General features: G+C 36.2%; 1 protein-coding gene across 1 annotated transcript; it reads right to left on the bottom strand.

Moving 5' to 3' along the window:
- Positions 1-3523: 3523 nt before the first annotated feature.
- On the bottom strand, positions 3524-4459 carry LOC125281534 (olfactory receptor 4F21-like). Its single transcript, XM_048215299.2, has one exon. The coding sequence runs from the start codon at positions 4457-4459 to the stop codon at positions 3524-3526; it is 936 nt and encodes a 311-aa protein (XP_048071256.2).
- Between the last annotated feature and the right edge of the window lie 12478 nt (positions 4460-16937).

The raw sequence follows: 16937 nt of genomic DNA, 5'->3' as shown, positions 1-16937 counted from the left end.
ATTTGAGTCTGGTAAGTTTGGGCTAGCTTTCGTTCAAGTGCTCATAATAAATGAGATCTCCTGGGTGTAAACTAGGTGTTTTACTTAAGGTACACTTTGATCTGTCCAAACACACTTTCCAGGACATTTTAATGTTTTCATATTTGTGCTTACTATAATTCCTTTCTAGGGTTTGTTGAAGGTGGTGGTATATAGACTATATTTGCAAGAGTTGGTAAGGTTTGTTGGGTTTTACCAATTATGGAACAGGCTCCTCTGAAGAGATATAAGCTTGCCCAGTCCTTTGAGTTTCAGGCTGTTGCTGGTAGTACTCTGATGAATTATTTTGTCATAATAATTATTTGAGTTTGGGGCTAAGCATAAGGGGTATCTATTCTCAGTTTGGATCTTAGCTATCATGTAGTCAGGAATATTAAAGTAACTTTTGTAGGTTATTTCTGTTTTAGTTGTAGCCCTTTGCAGGCTAATTAAAATTTAACTTTATTGTAAAAAATACCTTTAACACGATTTATGCCGAAATTTTATCACTTTGGGTTAACTGTATGGCCACAATGGCTTGGGCAAAATTTACCAATCCTAATTAACATAACTGTCAAACTTGTGTTTATGGCTTAATTTTTATCACTGCTGTTTCCTGTGGGTGTGTGGTAAGGCAAGGCATTGTGAGCTACTTTTAGTGTACTTGATTGTCAGCACACAAAAAGGCAGTTGGAAGGATCTAATTTTCTCTAGGAAACTCAAAAGGATTTATTGACCGTTTTCATAGAGCACAGCCTATCGGGACACCTCAGGTGAAAGAGACCCAGAGTGCTACAGATGACACCAAAGTCCATGCCTTGAAAGGTGTTAAAACTGTTTTATGTTGATTTACAAATCACAGAGTATTGATAATATTGTAAAATTAATGTATGTTACTAGCCAGATAAAGAATACTGTAGTAATACATTTTAGAAATACAAGATGTTTAAGGTTGAAGAAGTAGATCTTTAGGTTCCAAGAGTTAATATTTTTATCTTCAAATATTCAAGACAGAACTCTCTTAAAAGAGGGGGTGAATATATGCAGAGATCAAAAGGAAAGATCAGGAAAAGAGAACCTGAGTACACTTCACATGCTGGGAGCTTCCATTCACATTGTAATATCTAATCTTTATTATAAGCCATGAAATGGATTTTACATTGAAATGTATCTCAGCATATCTTGCAAGAAGCCACAAAATTGGAGAGAAGCATGACTTGGGTATACATATTAGGTCCTCTGACTCCTACTTCTAACGTGCCATTCTGATTCTGTTAAGTTTTAAAAGCTTCCTCCTTTTCCATGGAAAATAACTGGTTTTCATAGCATTCTGAGAGGCTTCCCTCCATATAATTCATTCAGATTCTTCCTGACATAAACTATTAGTGAACAACACTATTAGCAGCCAATTTTTTGTTTGGATATTTCTGGTAACTGACATTATAAATCTCTGTCTAAGACCATCTCTTCATACAGGACAATTGTGAATCATGAAGTGAGAACAGTCCTTCCTGAATGTCAATAGGTAGGGAGCTCTAAGACTGTACAGGAGGCATCTGTTTTGGTGCGGGAAAGTTTTTGCTCTAGAGTCCAGACATTCCAGGAATTACCTGAGAAGAAACCCTTGATATTTCCAGAAACTTTGTAAAACTTCCAGAAACAGGGGTGCCTGGGTAGCTCAGTCAGTTAAGCTTCTGCCTTCGGCTCATGTCATGATCCCAGGGTCCTGGGATCAAGTCCCACATCAGGCTCCCTGGTCAGTGGAGAACCTGCTTCTCCCTCTCCTGCTCCCCCTGCTTGTGCTCTCTCTCTGTCTAATAAATAAATAAAATTTTAAAAAATTGTTCAAAAAACTTCCAGAAACATCCAATTTGATATATATGGAAAGTTGGTTTTGAAATACTGTGACATTTGGTTGAAATGTGAGGGAGGAAGAGAAGTAAGAGAGAAGCTAAGAGTTTATTATAGAGTATAAGATGTATTACATTAGGAGACATCATTATCTAGGATCAGAGTTTTCTTTGTGGAAAAAAAGCTGAGTCCTAAATCTATTAAGGGCCTAAATACAGTCAGAACATGATAAAACAATACATTTTGTTTGGACAAGTTTTATCAGATAACAAGTGTTATCCTCAGGAACGGATGTGTTTATTTTGCATAAAGTAATGTCTTGAATGGGAAACATTAGAGCTCTGTGTTGTGGATAGAGAAAGGCTTATAGACAGATTATCCATGCTGTGTCTCTTGGGACCTCTTGGAAAGTTCCCCTAAATTGAGACATCATTAGTTAGTTTGCCTTTTCTGAAATTCAGAGCCAAAAACCAAAGTGAATTTTATCATAACAGTTCTAGAGTTGGATGTAAAATATCTTTCAGTTCATTTGAATTTTTTGTAGGTGTGAGAAAAATCTAACTTTATTTTCACCTACATCTACAGTTTTTGGATCGGAACCAAGATTTCACTTTGTGTTTTTTGAGGAGGTCAGAAGGCTTTTGTGGGCAGTCTGTGATGGCCAGTTGTGGGACGTGATCCCACAGGCTGGTCATGACTTGCAGAACCATGCTCATGGCTGAGTGGCCTACTTTGAACTGCTGGTTTTATGAGACTTGTGGAAAACAGAGAAATATTTTATATCACAGAATTCTCTGTGCTCAATTACCAGTTTGGGGTGCACTGGAGTAAAATGTTTAAGTAGTACTTCTTTAAGTTGCAAAGCAATATTGGGAGGCTGCTTTTAAGTTTACTTTTATTGCAGATGGTTCTTTACTGTCAGCACCAGAAAGTCTGTCTCACTGCCTGTCTCTGGCTTCTCGACATCGATACACAATATTGGCTGTGGGAAAGGCCAAGCATGCTAAGGAGTTAATGAACCCTCTACAGATGAAGAAACGCTTCAAATACCTTGCCCTTCAGTGGGGATAATTCTAAATCACAGAATCTATACAGTCTCCTGGAGGACTACGGTTTGCTTACATTCCACTTATGTTACCAACATAATCATCTTTCCTTTCTCAACACCACTTCCCTGTTCCCTTACTGGTGCATCTAAAAATCAGCTTCCAAATCAACTACAGGCAATACAGTGTAGTCTTTGGATCTTCTAAGGGAAACCAACCTAAGTAACTAAGTAGAGCTACTACTCCTACATATATAACCATTCAATGTGATAGTTCCGGACTTTCCCAAGCAGGGTTGTACTGATGGGAAGCAGAAGGGATTTTCTTACGTTCTTACTTATTGTCAAAATGACCACAATTTCAATTATAAAATATTATTTAGCAAATATTACTGCTGTCTGCTGAAATAATAAAATAATACCATTACACGGTAGATTCACATCTCCCATGGTAGCCAAGGTCATGAATAAATGCTGTACAGAAGCAGTAGAATTTTGTTCCATGAGGTAGATAATATGTCCAGTTCTATTTTAAATGTCAGCTGCCTGAGTAGAGGTGTCCAAAGAGCAGATGGATGTATGGTTTTAGAGCTCCAAAGATACAGCCAGTTAGCAAAGTCTGGCATAATGTCCCTGTTTGCTCAGTCTTTTTATGGCTACCTTTATGTCTTTATTTCTTAATGTATATATGATGGGATTTAAAATGGGGGTGATAGCAAAGTCAGCAATGAACAGGTATTTATCAATTGATGATGTGGGGAAAGGCCAGACATAGAGAAACATGCATGGAGTGAAAAAAAGAACCACCACAGTGATGTGAGCTGACAGAGTGACAAATGCTTTGGATAAGTCTCTGGAAGAACGTTTCCAGACCGTGACCAAAATGAAGATGTAGGAAAGGATCAGCAGGAAGAAGGTGCCCATAGTCATGAAGCCACTGTTGGCAGCAATAATAAACTCAAACTTATCTCCATCTGTGCACGCAAGTTTTATGATCCTGGGAAAGTCACAGTAAAAGCTGTCTACTTCATTAGGACCACAAAAGGGCAAGTTTATAATGAAAGCAAACTGAGACATAGCATGGATCACCCCAGTTACCCAGCCAGCAATAACAAATGAAACACAGATTTTAGGGTTCATGATATTCAGGTAGTGGAGGGGCTTACAGATTGCTGTGTACCTGTCAAATGCCATGGCAATGAGTAACACCATCTCCACTCCTCCCATGATGTGGATGAAGCATATCTGTGTCATGCAGCTTTGGAAAGAAATGAGCTTGTATTCATTTAAAAGGTCCCTGATCATCTTTGGGACTGTGGTAGAGGTAACCCCCACATCAATGAGTGACAGGTTGGCTAGCAGGAAGTACATAGGAGAATGTAGGTGAGAATCAAAAATTACCAAAAAGAAAATGAAGAGATTTCCCAGGATGATCCCTAAATAGATCCAGGAAAATATCAACATGAGAAAAACTTTAGTTCCCCAAGAACTAGAGAGTCCCAGCAACACAAACTCAGAAACCACAGAATTATTTAGTCCATCCATTGACTTGGTTGGAAGAGCTGATTTTCCAAATCACCTGAGGATAGAAAATGATTAAAAAGACACAGTCAGTGGCACAAATGTAAGTTTCCTATTTCTTGCTAGTTTGCTCTTTGGGGTACATCTCCTAAATTAGAAATATTTAATTGGATAAGAAAAAAATTAAGGATATGGAAACATTATGGTGATCAAGAGAATGATTACATAAAAAGAGAAGAAAATTTCTAATATTTTAGATGGAGACAAATGGTGTTACTTCCCTTCTATTCCATTTTCACTTCTTTTTATTTTGCCTCTCAAGGATTTCTAGACATTTCCCCTGACCACTTACTAGGTGTTCTGTCACCTGAACAATCTCAGCTATTACTGTCAACTTCACAGTAATATTCTCACACTAATTTGCTGATTCTCCTTACCTAAATTTATTTCAGTTGTCACATAGAGATCTTTGGGCCAAAACAGTTTAATGCCTTTCACCTTGTTTCACCTTGTATATGTGTTTTTTTTTTTTTAATCTTGTATAATTTACCATGGAAGTCAAGTGCTCAGATTGTGATTATTCATAATTTGATTCATAACTATTGTCATGGTACATGTCTCTATATTCAGTTAAACTCTTAGATACAGAGACTGAATACTTGTAAGTAAAAATTGTTAATTGAACAATTATAAGATTAATAGATTGCATTTATGTAAAACTTTGTACAAAGCACATTATCTCATTTAAACTCACAGAATTCTGTAAGAAATGCTTTTTTTACATTCATTTTGCTAATGAAGAAACTGAGCCTTAGAGGGATCAAGTGTCAGACCCAGGACTTATATCCAGAGCTCTAGGACACCATAATGCATGCTTCTAACCATGGCACTGTGCTCTTCAAGGCTGGAACCTTCCAGTATATGCTGGATCTTCCTTAAGGATCCATCAGTTAAACTTTTTCTACTTTTTGCTTCCTTTTACCTATTTACATAGTTAAGTTCTTTTTTTTCCAAAGATTTTATTTATTTATTTGAGACAGAGAGCATGCCTGAGTGTGGGGGGAGGGGCAAAAGGAGAAGGGCAAGTTGGCTCCCCGCTGAGCAAGGAGCCTGAGGTTTGGCTCAATTCTAGGACCATGAGATCATGTGTGACTGGAGCAAAAGGCAGACACTTAACCGACTGAGCCACCCAGGTGCACCTACCTAGTTAAATTATGTTTAAAAAATCAAATCTCTAAATCTTGTGTGTCCTGATTTTCTTTCTCTCCCTAATTCCTCATTGGCATTCCTCACTCTTTGTTCTCTAATAGGCCAAGAGAATTCAGTTTCCAAAATTCCTTGTTCATAGAAAGATACTCTGGATTCCAAACACATCATACAATAATCAGTTTTTCATCATCATTTTCCTTGATCTCTCTGCAGGATTTGATGCTGTTTATCATGCCCCTAATTCTGTAACTCACTCTGCCCTTGGCTCCTTGGATTTATAAAGCCAGTTGTCTTCTCACTGCTTGCCAATAGAAATTCCATTTGTTCTAGTGGTTGGCTGAAATCTCTAGATTTGAGAAGACAGTAGATCTCTTCCAAGTTGAGAGCATGATATATGATTTTTCTAAACCAGTTACTATAATCCCATTTTCCCTGGCCATGGACTAATCTAAGATAGGATATGTGACCAAGAAACGTTCAATGAGATGTAAACCAATGTTGTCTGGAGAGCTTTCCTTCCAAATGAAAAGACAAAGCTTCATGTAAAGAAGCTTATTTTCATGATCTCTTTTTTTTTTTTTTTTTTTTTGCATTTAATAAAAACGATATGCTTAAAGGTGCAGGAACAGCAAAGTTGTAAAGCCCATATAATACAAATGATACAGTAAAAATTTAGAGAGGACCCAGAAACCCAAAGGCATGTTGAATCACTTCATTAAAGCCTGCAATAGCTTCCCTTCAGATTTATTCTTGTAACGTGAGAAAAATAAACTGGAACTTCTTTAATCAACTATAAGCAGATTTTATGTTAATTGGTTGAATGCATTCAGACCATTTTTATGATAGCCCTTTCCTAGTTATTCTTCTGCCTTTCTGACTTCTCTGTACCTTTTACTAACACAGCAATCATTTTTCCTCTGCTCAACCTTAGTTTCTGGTGTGACTCAGAATCTGTGATAAGTATTTGCTCTTTTTTTTTTCTTAAGGTATGTTGGAAACATCTCTCCTAACCAGTCACTCAGCAAAGTCTTATATGCCAGTTTACCTTGGTCTGATGACAGAAAGGATTTAAAAATACGAATCTTACATTATATACCTCCACTTGTATCTTTTTAAAACCCTTGTGAGGATTCTTGTTGCCCAGAGGGGAAAAGTTTTATTCAATATCAGTTTACTCACTTTAACTAGTACCTACATGTTGAATTCTGAATCTGTAGCTTTATCCCTTGCTCCAGAGTAATCTATCCAAAGCAGTATGAGGTATATACAAATGGAAGTTCCACCTCCATCTTCGAGTTAATATGTCAAAACCAAATTTATAATATTTTAATTTACTGCAATGCTTTAATAAATGTCATTACTGTTCTCCCCAGTACCCAGTATAGATACCTGGGTAGTGTTCTGTCCTTAGCATTTCCAGTGCCAGTTGCACAACTTTTACTCTCAAGTATTTTTCATTTCAATTCCTTCCTCATTTCTATTGTCATTTTGTCTTCTCCGTCTGGCCTACATAGTTCTCATTTGGAAGTCAAACAAATGTGTAATATATGCACGCATTTGAAAAAACAATCTTTTTTGAAACATTTGAAACGCAGATTAAAATAGGAAATGAATCCATGCAAATAGAGAAAAAAGACACAAAGTCGTAAAAATATCCATTCTGCCTGAACCATCTTGAGCAATAACTGCGGTGCCCATTAAAAGCCCAGCGGAAATGTTTTGGAGCATTACGGAGATATCTAAACGTCCATTTCAAAGCCCAGGGATATTTTGAAAAAGAAATGAAGTGGGTGCCAGTTGGAGAAAAGAGAATACTTTCTGTAAAAGATATTGGGATATGTCATAAACCCGTGCTAATTAAGCAATGATCAATTTGACTGAAGTGGAACGGACAAATAGAACAAAATGCAGTTAAGAATGTGATACAATTTAGGGAACTTAGTATATGATAAAGAGGGCAATACAATTAAATCCGATAATGGAGGGCTATGTACTAAATTCAGAGCATTCAGTGGTTATCAAACATGTAGCTCAACACTGGAAACATAAACTTCTAAGTATCTTACTATACATCTCACAGCAAAGTATATTCTAGATGATTAGAAGGCTAAATGTAAAAATAAAATTGTAAAGTTTTAATAAATTGAATTATGAATTACCTTCTAAAGCTAAAGATTGAAGAGGACTTTCTACATTTACCTCAAGTTCAGAAAGCAGATTCCATTTTAATGTTTTCTCCTCAAAGGAATGAATAAGCCTGTTGCTGCTGTAGAACGGGGGTAGCAGTGCTTCTCGTTCTCAGCTGAAGGGAAATGTGAAGTGTACAGTCATTCCAGAAGGCAGTTGAGTCATAAAAGTAAAAAATATTTTAACTGTAACTCAGTCATCCTAGGTCTTCGAATTAATTGAAAGAAAATAGACAAATACAGAAAACGTATAATGTTATTTTACTTTAACATTTCTTATAATATGAAATGTTTAATGATAAGGGGCTGATTATGTGGATATATTCAGTTTTTAAAAGGTCATTAAGTCTACATTAATGAGCATGGAAAGATATCGATAAGTCCAGAAAAGTGTAGTAAAAAAATATTTTTACTGGGGGAGGGCAGTACAAATGACATTTGCATGAGTAGAGGTTTAGAATTTCCCCAAATTTCTACAGGTGGTGGGGTGAAAAACATTTTTTAATATGAATGTAATTGACATACAGTGTTACATTGATTTCAGGTGCACAGCGTTGTGATTCAATATCATTATATGTTATGTTATGTTCACCAAAAGTGAAGCTATCGTCTGTTGTCATACAGGTGGTAGGATTTTAAATAATCTTATGCTTGTTCCTTTATCCCCACCTTTATTTGCTCTACTTTTAGAAGTCATATTGATTTTTTAAATTTGGAAACAAATGTGTCAAAATAAATTGAGGGGATGGAAGCCTTTATATAGGAGCCATTTCCAATACACAGTAAAACACAGCGCTTAAGTTCACAGACACAAGGACCAAACTGTTTCCATCCCCAGATCCCCCGTTTACCTGCTGTGTGTTCTCTGTGAGTTTCTCAGCTGCCAGATGTGTTCGGTTCTTCATCTGTTAAAGGCAGATAAATAGTCTCTTTCTCCTATAGGTGTTTTGAGGACGAAATGAGTTGAAACAAGAAAACAACAGAAGGTGTTTGGACATACACTAAGTGCTAAATAAGTGTTATCTATTACAATAATTTTGACGATTTTCAGGAAACAGACCTAGAGTTTTCAGACTGGTAACAGTGGTTGAATAAATCTGGCAGACAGAAAGCTAGCATGCTTTTTTCATGTTGTTTCAGTGGGAATAGAAGAGCAAAGACATAGATACTGCTTTTTGTTTTTCTGATCTCAATATTCAGAGAAAAGGAGATGGGAGACCCACTATACTTCACATACTATTTTCAAAAGGTACTAGAGCTTTGAGGAATATTTTATGTTCATCTATCATACAGTTTTAAGTCTGAGAATAAGACCAGAAGGATGTAAAACAACGTGAATGAAAATCATTCAAATAAAGTGAATTAACAAAGGAAAAGGGTGACTGGAAGAGAAGTAGATGGTGGGGAACATAAAAAAGGAGTTGATTATGGAACCAGATGCTGGAGAATTGAAGATGGGGTTTCCACCTTCCTGCACAGGGTCTGGTTTTCACCCTCAGCAGCTTCAAGGGATTGAGAACCACAGAGAGATTCACTCCCTTTTAGATTCATTGTTATTGATTAATACATATAGTTATAAATAGTTCTTACCATTAGGAATGGTATTACAGGAGTAGGTATTAATAACTAATATCTATTCCATTATTGGCTGTCTATAGACATTAGGAGTTTTATGAACATTGGCTTTTTTCCCAAGGGTCAAGTTACCCGAGAGGCAGAACAGAGTAACAGAGAAATTGAAGAGTCTGTGTGATGAGTAGTAATTATGTGGTTTTGACAGCACTTTTTCAAATTTGAGATTACAGATGTTATACATTACAGCTGTCTAATTAATTAGAGAATTGTTTTAAGTTATCATTATCATGAATCACTGATTATATCTGTTTGGCATCAATATCATGTAAAAGACTAAATACCAGTACACAGTCTTATTTTTAAAAAATTATTGAAATTCAATTAATTAGGCTATAATGTATTCTTATTTTGAGAGGTAGAGGTCAGTGATTCATCAGTCTTATATAATACCAGTGCTCATTACATCACGTGCCCTCCTTAATGGCCATCACCCAGTTACCCTATCCTTCCATCTCCCTCCCCTCCAGCAACCCTCAGATTGTTTCCTATGATTCAGAGTCTCTTATGGTTTGTCTCCCTCTCTGATTTCATCTTGATATATGTTTTCCTCTCTTCCCCTATGATCCTCTGTTTATTTCTTAAATTCTACATATGAGTGAGATGATATGATAATTGTCTTTCTCTGACTGACTTCTTTTGCTTAGCATAATATCTTCTAGTTCCATCCACATCATTGCAAATGGCAAGATTGCTGTTCTTTTTTTTTTTTTTTTTTGATGGCTGAGGAGTATTTTCAATATGTATATATACCACATCTTCCTTATCCATTTATCTTTCATTGGGCACCTAAGCTCTTTCCATAGTTTGGCTGTTGTGGACATTGCTGCTATGAACATTGGGGTGCATGTGACCATTCAGATCACTACATTTGTATCTTTGGGGTAAATAGCCAGTAGTGCAATTGCTGGGTTGTAGGGTAGTTCTGTTTTCAACTTTTTGAGGAATCTCCATACTGTTTTCCAGAGAGTCTGCACCAGCTTGCATTCCCACCAAAAGTGTAAGAGGGTTCCCTTTCTCTGCATGGTAACCAACATGTGTTGTTTCCTGACTTGTTAATTTTAGCCATTCTGACTGGTGTGAGGTAGTATCTCATTGTGGTTTTGATTTGTATTTGCCTGATGTCAAGTGATGTTGAGTATTTTTCCTCTCTCTCTTGGCCATTTGTATGTCTTCCTTGGAGAAATGTCTGTTCATGTCTTCTGCCATTTGTTGATTAGATTATTTGTTCTTTTTGTGTGTTGAGTGAAAAGTTCTTTATAGTTTTTGGATATTAGCCCTTTATCTGATATATCATTTGCAAATATCTTCTCCCATTCTGTTGATTATCTTTTGGTTTTGTGTAGTGTTTCCTTTGCTGTGCAAAAGCTTTTTATCTTGTTGAAGTCCCAATAGTTCATTTTTGCCTCTGTTTCCCTTGCCTTTGGAGATGTGTCTAGCAAGAAGTTGCTGCAGCCAGCGTCAAAGAGGTTGCTGCCTGTGTTCTCCTCTAGGATTTGGATGGATTCCTGTTTCACATTTAGGTCTTTCATCCATTTTGAGACAATGTTTGTGTGTGGTATAAGGAAATGGTCTGCTTTCATTCTCCTTCATGTGGCTGTCCAATTTACCCAGTGCTGTTGTTGAAGAGGCTGTCTTTTTTCCATTAGATATTCTTTCCTGATTTATTGAAGAATATTGGACCATAGAGTTGAGGGTTCATTTCTGGGTTCTCTGTTCTGTTCTATTGCTCTATGTGTTTGTTTTTGTGCCAGTACCATACTTTCTTGATGATTATAGCTTTGTGATATAGTTTGAAGTCTGAAATTGTGATACTACCAGCTTTGGTTTTCCTTTCAACATTCCAATGGCTATTCGGAGTCTTTCCTGGTTCCATACAAAGTTTAGGATTATTTGTTCCAGCTCTATGAAAAAAATTGATGGTATTTTGATAGGGATTGCTTTGAATGTATAGATTGCTCTAGTAGAATAGGCATTTTAACAATATTTGTTTTTCTAATCCATGCGCATGGAATGTTATTCCATTTTTTTATGTCTTCCTCAATTTCTTTTATGAGTGTTCTATCGTTTTCTGAGTACATATCGTTTACCTCTTTGGATAGGTTTATTCCTAGGTATAGTATGGTTTTGGGTGCAATTGTAAATCAGATCAACTCCTTAATTTCTCTTTCTTCTCTCTCATTGTTAGTGTACAGAAATGCAACTGATTTGTGTGCATTAATTTTATATCCTGCCACTTTCCCGAATTCCTGTATCAGTTCTAGCAATTTGGGATGGAGTCTTTTGGGTTTTTCACCTAGAACATCGTGTATCTGCGAAGAGTGAGATTTTGATTTCTTTGCTGATTTGGATGCCTTTTCTTTTTGTTGTCTGATTGCTGAGGCTGTGACTTCTAGTACTATGTTGACCAATACTGGTGATAGTGGACATCCTTGCCATGTTCCTGACCATAGGGGAAAAGCTCTCAGTTTTTCCCCACTGAGAATGATATTAACTATTGGCTTTTTATATATGGCTTTTATGATATTGAGGTATGTTCCCTCTATCCCTACACTGTGAAGAGTTTTAATCAAGAAAGGATGCTATACTTTGTCAAATGTGTCTTCTGCATCTATTTTAAGGATCATATGGTTCTTGATTTGCAAATGTTGAACCACACTTAAACCCCAGGAATAAATACCACTTGATCATGGTGAATAATCCCTTTAATGTACTGTTGGATCCTATTGGCTAGTATCTTGGTGAGAATTTTGGCATCCATGTTCATCAGGGATATTGGCCTGTGATTTTTCTTTCTTTTTTTTTTTTTATAAATTTCTTGTTCTTTTTTTTTTAAATATTTTATTTATTTATGTGACAGAGAGACAGCCAGCGAGAATGGGAACACAAGCAGGGGGAGTGGGAGAGGAAGAAGCAGGCTCCCAGCAGAGGAGCCCGATGTGGGACTCGATCCCGGAATGCCAGGATCACGCCCTGAGCTGAAGGCAGCCACCTAAGGACTGCTCCACCCAGGCGTCCCATGGCTTGTGATTTTTCTTTTTGGTGGGGTCTTTCTCTGGCCTTGGGACCAAGGTAATGCTGACCTCATAGAATGAGTTTGGAAGTTTTCCTTCCATTTCTATTTTTTGAAACAACTTCAAAAAAATAGTTATTAATTCTTCTTTAAATGTTTGGTGGACTTCCCCTGGGAGGCCATCCAGTCTGCACTCTTGTTTGCTGGGAGATTTCTGATTACTGCTTCAATTGCCTTGATGGTATGGGTCTGTGAGGTTTTCTATTTCTTTCTGTTTCAGTTTTGGTAGTGTATACGTCTCTAGGAATGCATCCATTTCTTCCAGATTACCTAATTTGTTGGCATATAGTTGCTCATAATTTGTTCTTTTAAGTGTTTGTATTTCTGTGGTGTTGGGGGTGATCTCTCCTTTTTCATTCGTGATTTTCTTAATTTGGGTCCTTTCTCTTTTCTTTTTGGTGAGTCTGGCCAGGGGGTTATCAATCTTATTAATTCCTTCAAAGAACCACCTCCTAGTTTTGTTGCTGTGTCCTACTATTGTTTTGGTTTCTGTTTCATTGATTTCTGCTCTAGCTGTTCTTAATTCTCCACTGCTGCTGCTTTTAGGCTTTATTGGTGGTTCTCTCTCCAGCTCCTTTAGATGTAAAGTTTAGCTTGTGTGTTTGAAACCTTTCTTGTTTGTTGAGAAAAGCTTGTGTTGCTCTGTACTTCTCTTTTAGGACCACCTTTGCTGCATCCAAAATGTTTTGATCATTTGTGTTTTATTTTCATTTGCTTCCACGAATTTTTTAAATTCCTCTTTAATTTCCTGGTTGACCCATTTATCCTTTAGTAGGATGCTCTTTAGCCTCCATGTATCTGAGTTCTTTTCAAATTTTCTCTTGTGATTGAGTTCCAGTTTCAAAGCACTATAGTCTGAAAATACACAGGCTATGACCCAGTCTTTTGGTACCATTTGAGACCTGATTTGTGAACTAGTACGTGATCTGTTCTGGGAAATGCTCCATGAGCACTTGAGAAGAATATGTATTCTGTTGCTTTAGGATGGAAAATTCTGAATATATCTGTGAAGTCGATCTGGTCCAGTGTGTCATTCAAAGTCCTTGTTTTCTTGTTGATCTTTTGCTTAGGTGAGCTGTCTATTGCCGGGTATAGGATGTTGAAGTCACCTACTATTATTGTATTCTTATTGATGTGTATTCTTTAATTTTGTTATTAGTTGGTTTATATCATTGGCTGCTCCCATGTTAGGGGAATAAATATTTATAATTGTTAGATCTTGTTGGATAAAGAGAATGAAAAAGAAAGCAGAAGAGAACAACCAAAAATTATGGGACAATAAAGAGATGTTTTGTATGTGTTAGGGGATGGCCAAAGAGAGAAGAAAAAAAGAACAGAGCAGAAAAAGTATTTGAAGTAAGAATGGGTGAGAACTGTCAAAAAATAATGAAAGAACTCTAGATCCAGGGAGCCAAGGGAAAACCAAAAGTGATAAATACAAAACAAAACATATCATATCAGGCATATCAAATACAAACTGCAGAAATTAAAAGACAAATAGGAAAATCTTGAAAGAAAGCAAAGGTGGAAAGGACATCATACCAATCACGGTGAGCTTCTTATTAGAACCATGTGAGCAAAAGGAGTGGAGTGAAATTCTATGTACAGCGAAATTATCCTTCAAAGGAGAAGGAGAAATAACAAGTGTCACAGACAAAAACTGGAGGATTCCATTATCAGAAAAGCTATCCTGCAATAAATGTTTAAAAAAGTTCTTCAGGCAGCAAGAAAATGATATAATCCAGAAACTTGGATTTACATAAAGAAATGAAGGGCATTGGAGCAGGAATAAATGATGGAATAAAATGTTTTTCCTTATTCTTAACTGATTTAAAGATAACCCCTTGTTTAAAGCAATAGATGTAATAATGTATGGGCCGTTGTAACATACAGATGAATGAATGGTAACAGTGTCACAAAGGAACAAAGGGAAGAATTGGGGATATTGTGTGATAGGGTACCTGCAGTACATGTGAAGCAGTGTAATATTATTTGAAAGTGCATTTAGATTAGTTACAAATGTATATCAAGTCTAGGCAACTGCTGGAGTTTTTTTTTAAGTATAATTTATATGGTATGAGAGGAGATTAAATGGAATCAGTAAAAAATATATTTTTTTACAACTTTTAGTTAAGTAAAACACAACTAAAATTTTTAAGTAATCTGTATCATAATAATAATGATAACAGTAGTCACCAGGACCTTTAGATTGTGGATAAAATATTGCTCACAGAAAATTTTATAGCTCTTCAACTTCTAACACAAACCAAGTGAAAATGAACAAAATATTATAAATGTGTTTTCAACTTTAGAATGTAAGTGATGAATAATATAGTAAACCCATGCAACATGGCAGAAAATAATATATAGAAAAGTAAATATTCATGAATTTAAAAACAAATTCACAGTAAAATCAGTAAGTAAATCCAAATAATTTCTTTGAAGAAAATATTGTAATTGAAATATTAGCTAATAGTTTTAAATAAAGAAAGCATAATTTCATGGTATTTTAACTGAAAATGAAGAAATCATCATAGACACAGAAGAAATTTAAAAATAATTTTGTATTTATTTTCAAAAATGAACTTGAAATACAAAATTAATTTGGAGGAAATAGTCATTACCAAAACTAACTCTAGAAATTATTTAAAAAGAAAATCAAGCAGACCAGTTATACCAGGAAAAAACATAAGCAAACTGATCCTCAAATAAGCACAGTTCTTCTCCAAGGTCAAGACATTTCTAAAGTGTGGGAAGATTATCAATCCAACAGTGAAACAGTGTGATTCTTTCATATGGGGACTAGATAAAGTCTGAAAGTGTTATGAAAAAGTTAGATACAGTGTCTTTATTTCTGTCTTCTTTGGTAATTCACGTTCTTGTCTTTCAAAGTTTACAGCTAGATTATTAGTAATCTTTCCCTCATGCTTCTACTTCATTACTACATAGCCACTTAGAACGCTGTTCCCACTCTGCTTTGGAGTCCATTCAAACATGTTATGTTTTATAGGAATTTTTGATATTAATGTCTTACTTCCCTGGTTTCCCAATTTACCAGGCTTAGTTCTTAGAAAAAAATTCTTAAAATAATTCCATAATATACATGGTATGATTCCTTCTGTATCTAAAAAAGGGATATAGTGTGTATGCATAGAAAACTTTTCAAGAGATGCAAAAGAACATTTTCAACAGTGATTACTTCTGGGAACCTGGGGAAGGACAGGGGAATTTAACATTCTTTCATACTTTTTGAAATTCTTTTACCATATATGTGTTCATATTGAATAAGCTAAACAGGTATTTAAAAATATTTTAAAGTAGGGGCGCCCAGGTGGCTCAGTTGGTTAAGCATCTGACTCTTGATTTTGGCTTAGGTATGATCTCAGGGTCCTGAAGTCCAGCCCCCCATCAGCTTCATGCTCTGCTCCATGGGAGGTCTGCTTGAGATTCTCTCCCTCTCCCTCTGCACCCACCCCCCGCACTCAAATAAATCTCTCTGTCTCTCTCAAACAAATAAATCTTTAAAAATAAATATTTTAAAGTAACATATTTTCATTTCAATTTGGATTCTGGACATAATGTAGGAAAGTCACTTTTACAATAGCTATTTCAGGCATATTTTCAGTTAAATAGGCAATGAAATTTTTGACCAAACAAAACCGTGAAGATCTTGAATCATGGAAGTACAGGTTTGGCCTCCATAGAGAGTATTCTAAAGTCAGTATGTTAACATGTAAAAACATTTTGTTGTTTTTAACAAGCAGATGATAGTCAATAAACATTAGTGAGTAAAAGAATGAACCCATGTTGTCCACTCCCACGTTGATTCTGTTTAGTTGTAATCATTCCTTTGACATTTCTCACTCTAAAAGGCATAGGTGCGCATGGAGCATTATGTGTAGGGCTGCTTTCACAATCCAATGCGAACTAATTCATTCAGTCAAAAAAATCTATCTAATATTGTTAATAATTAGTTGGACAGTTAGGTAGTTAGGGCCAGGGTCCCCAAAAAGAAAACATGGAGTCAGGACAGCTAAGACAAAACAGCTCTAACATCCTGTTTGCGCTTAGATAAGATCATCAGCACGTGAACATTAACCTGTAGGTAGAAGGATGTGTGATCAAAGCCCTGGTTGGCTTGTCTTAGCACACCCTGGTTGCTTAAGATAGTTCTGCAAAAGAGCTCATAAAAACCCCTAGACTTAGAAACTCCAATGGCAACCCTCTTGGGTCCCCTCACTCTTTGGGAGCTTTGTACTTCTGCCCAATAAACTTTGCTTTGCTGCCCACAGCTCTTCGCCTGGTCTGCCTCTTCATTCTTCATAGTGGTATGACCAAGAACTGTAGGCACTAAAGGAAAAGTCCTGAAACAATATCATGGACATCAAATAATTGGTTTATC

The sequence above is a fragment of the Ursus arctos genome, unplaced genomic scaffold (genome assembly GCF_023065955.2).
Source record: "Ursus arctos isolate Adak ecotype North America unplaced genomic scaffold, UrsArc2.0 scaffold_33, whole genome shotgun sequence".
Classification (NCBI taxonomy): domain Eukaryota; kingdom Metazoa; phylum Chordata; class Mammalia; order Carnivora; family Ursidae; genus Ursus; species Ursus arctos.
The sequence above is the reverse complement of the archived record's forward strand: the minus strand, read 5'-3'. Positions and strand labels throughout refer to the sequence as shown.

Bases quoted from the DNA above. Each gene is read 5' to 3' on its own strand.
- LOC125281534 (XM_048215299.2), bottom strand. From the start codon at position 4,459: ATGGATGGACTAAATAATTCTGTGGTTTCTGAGTTTGTGTTGCTGGGA.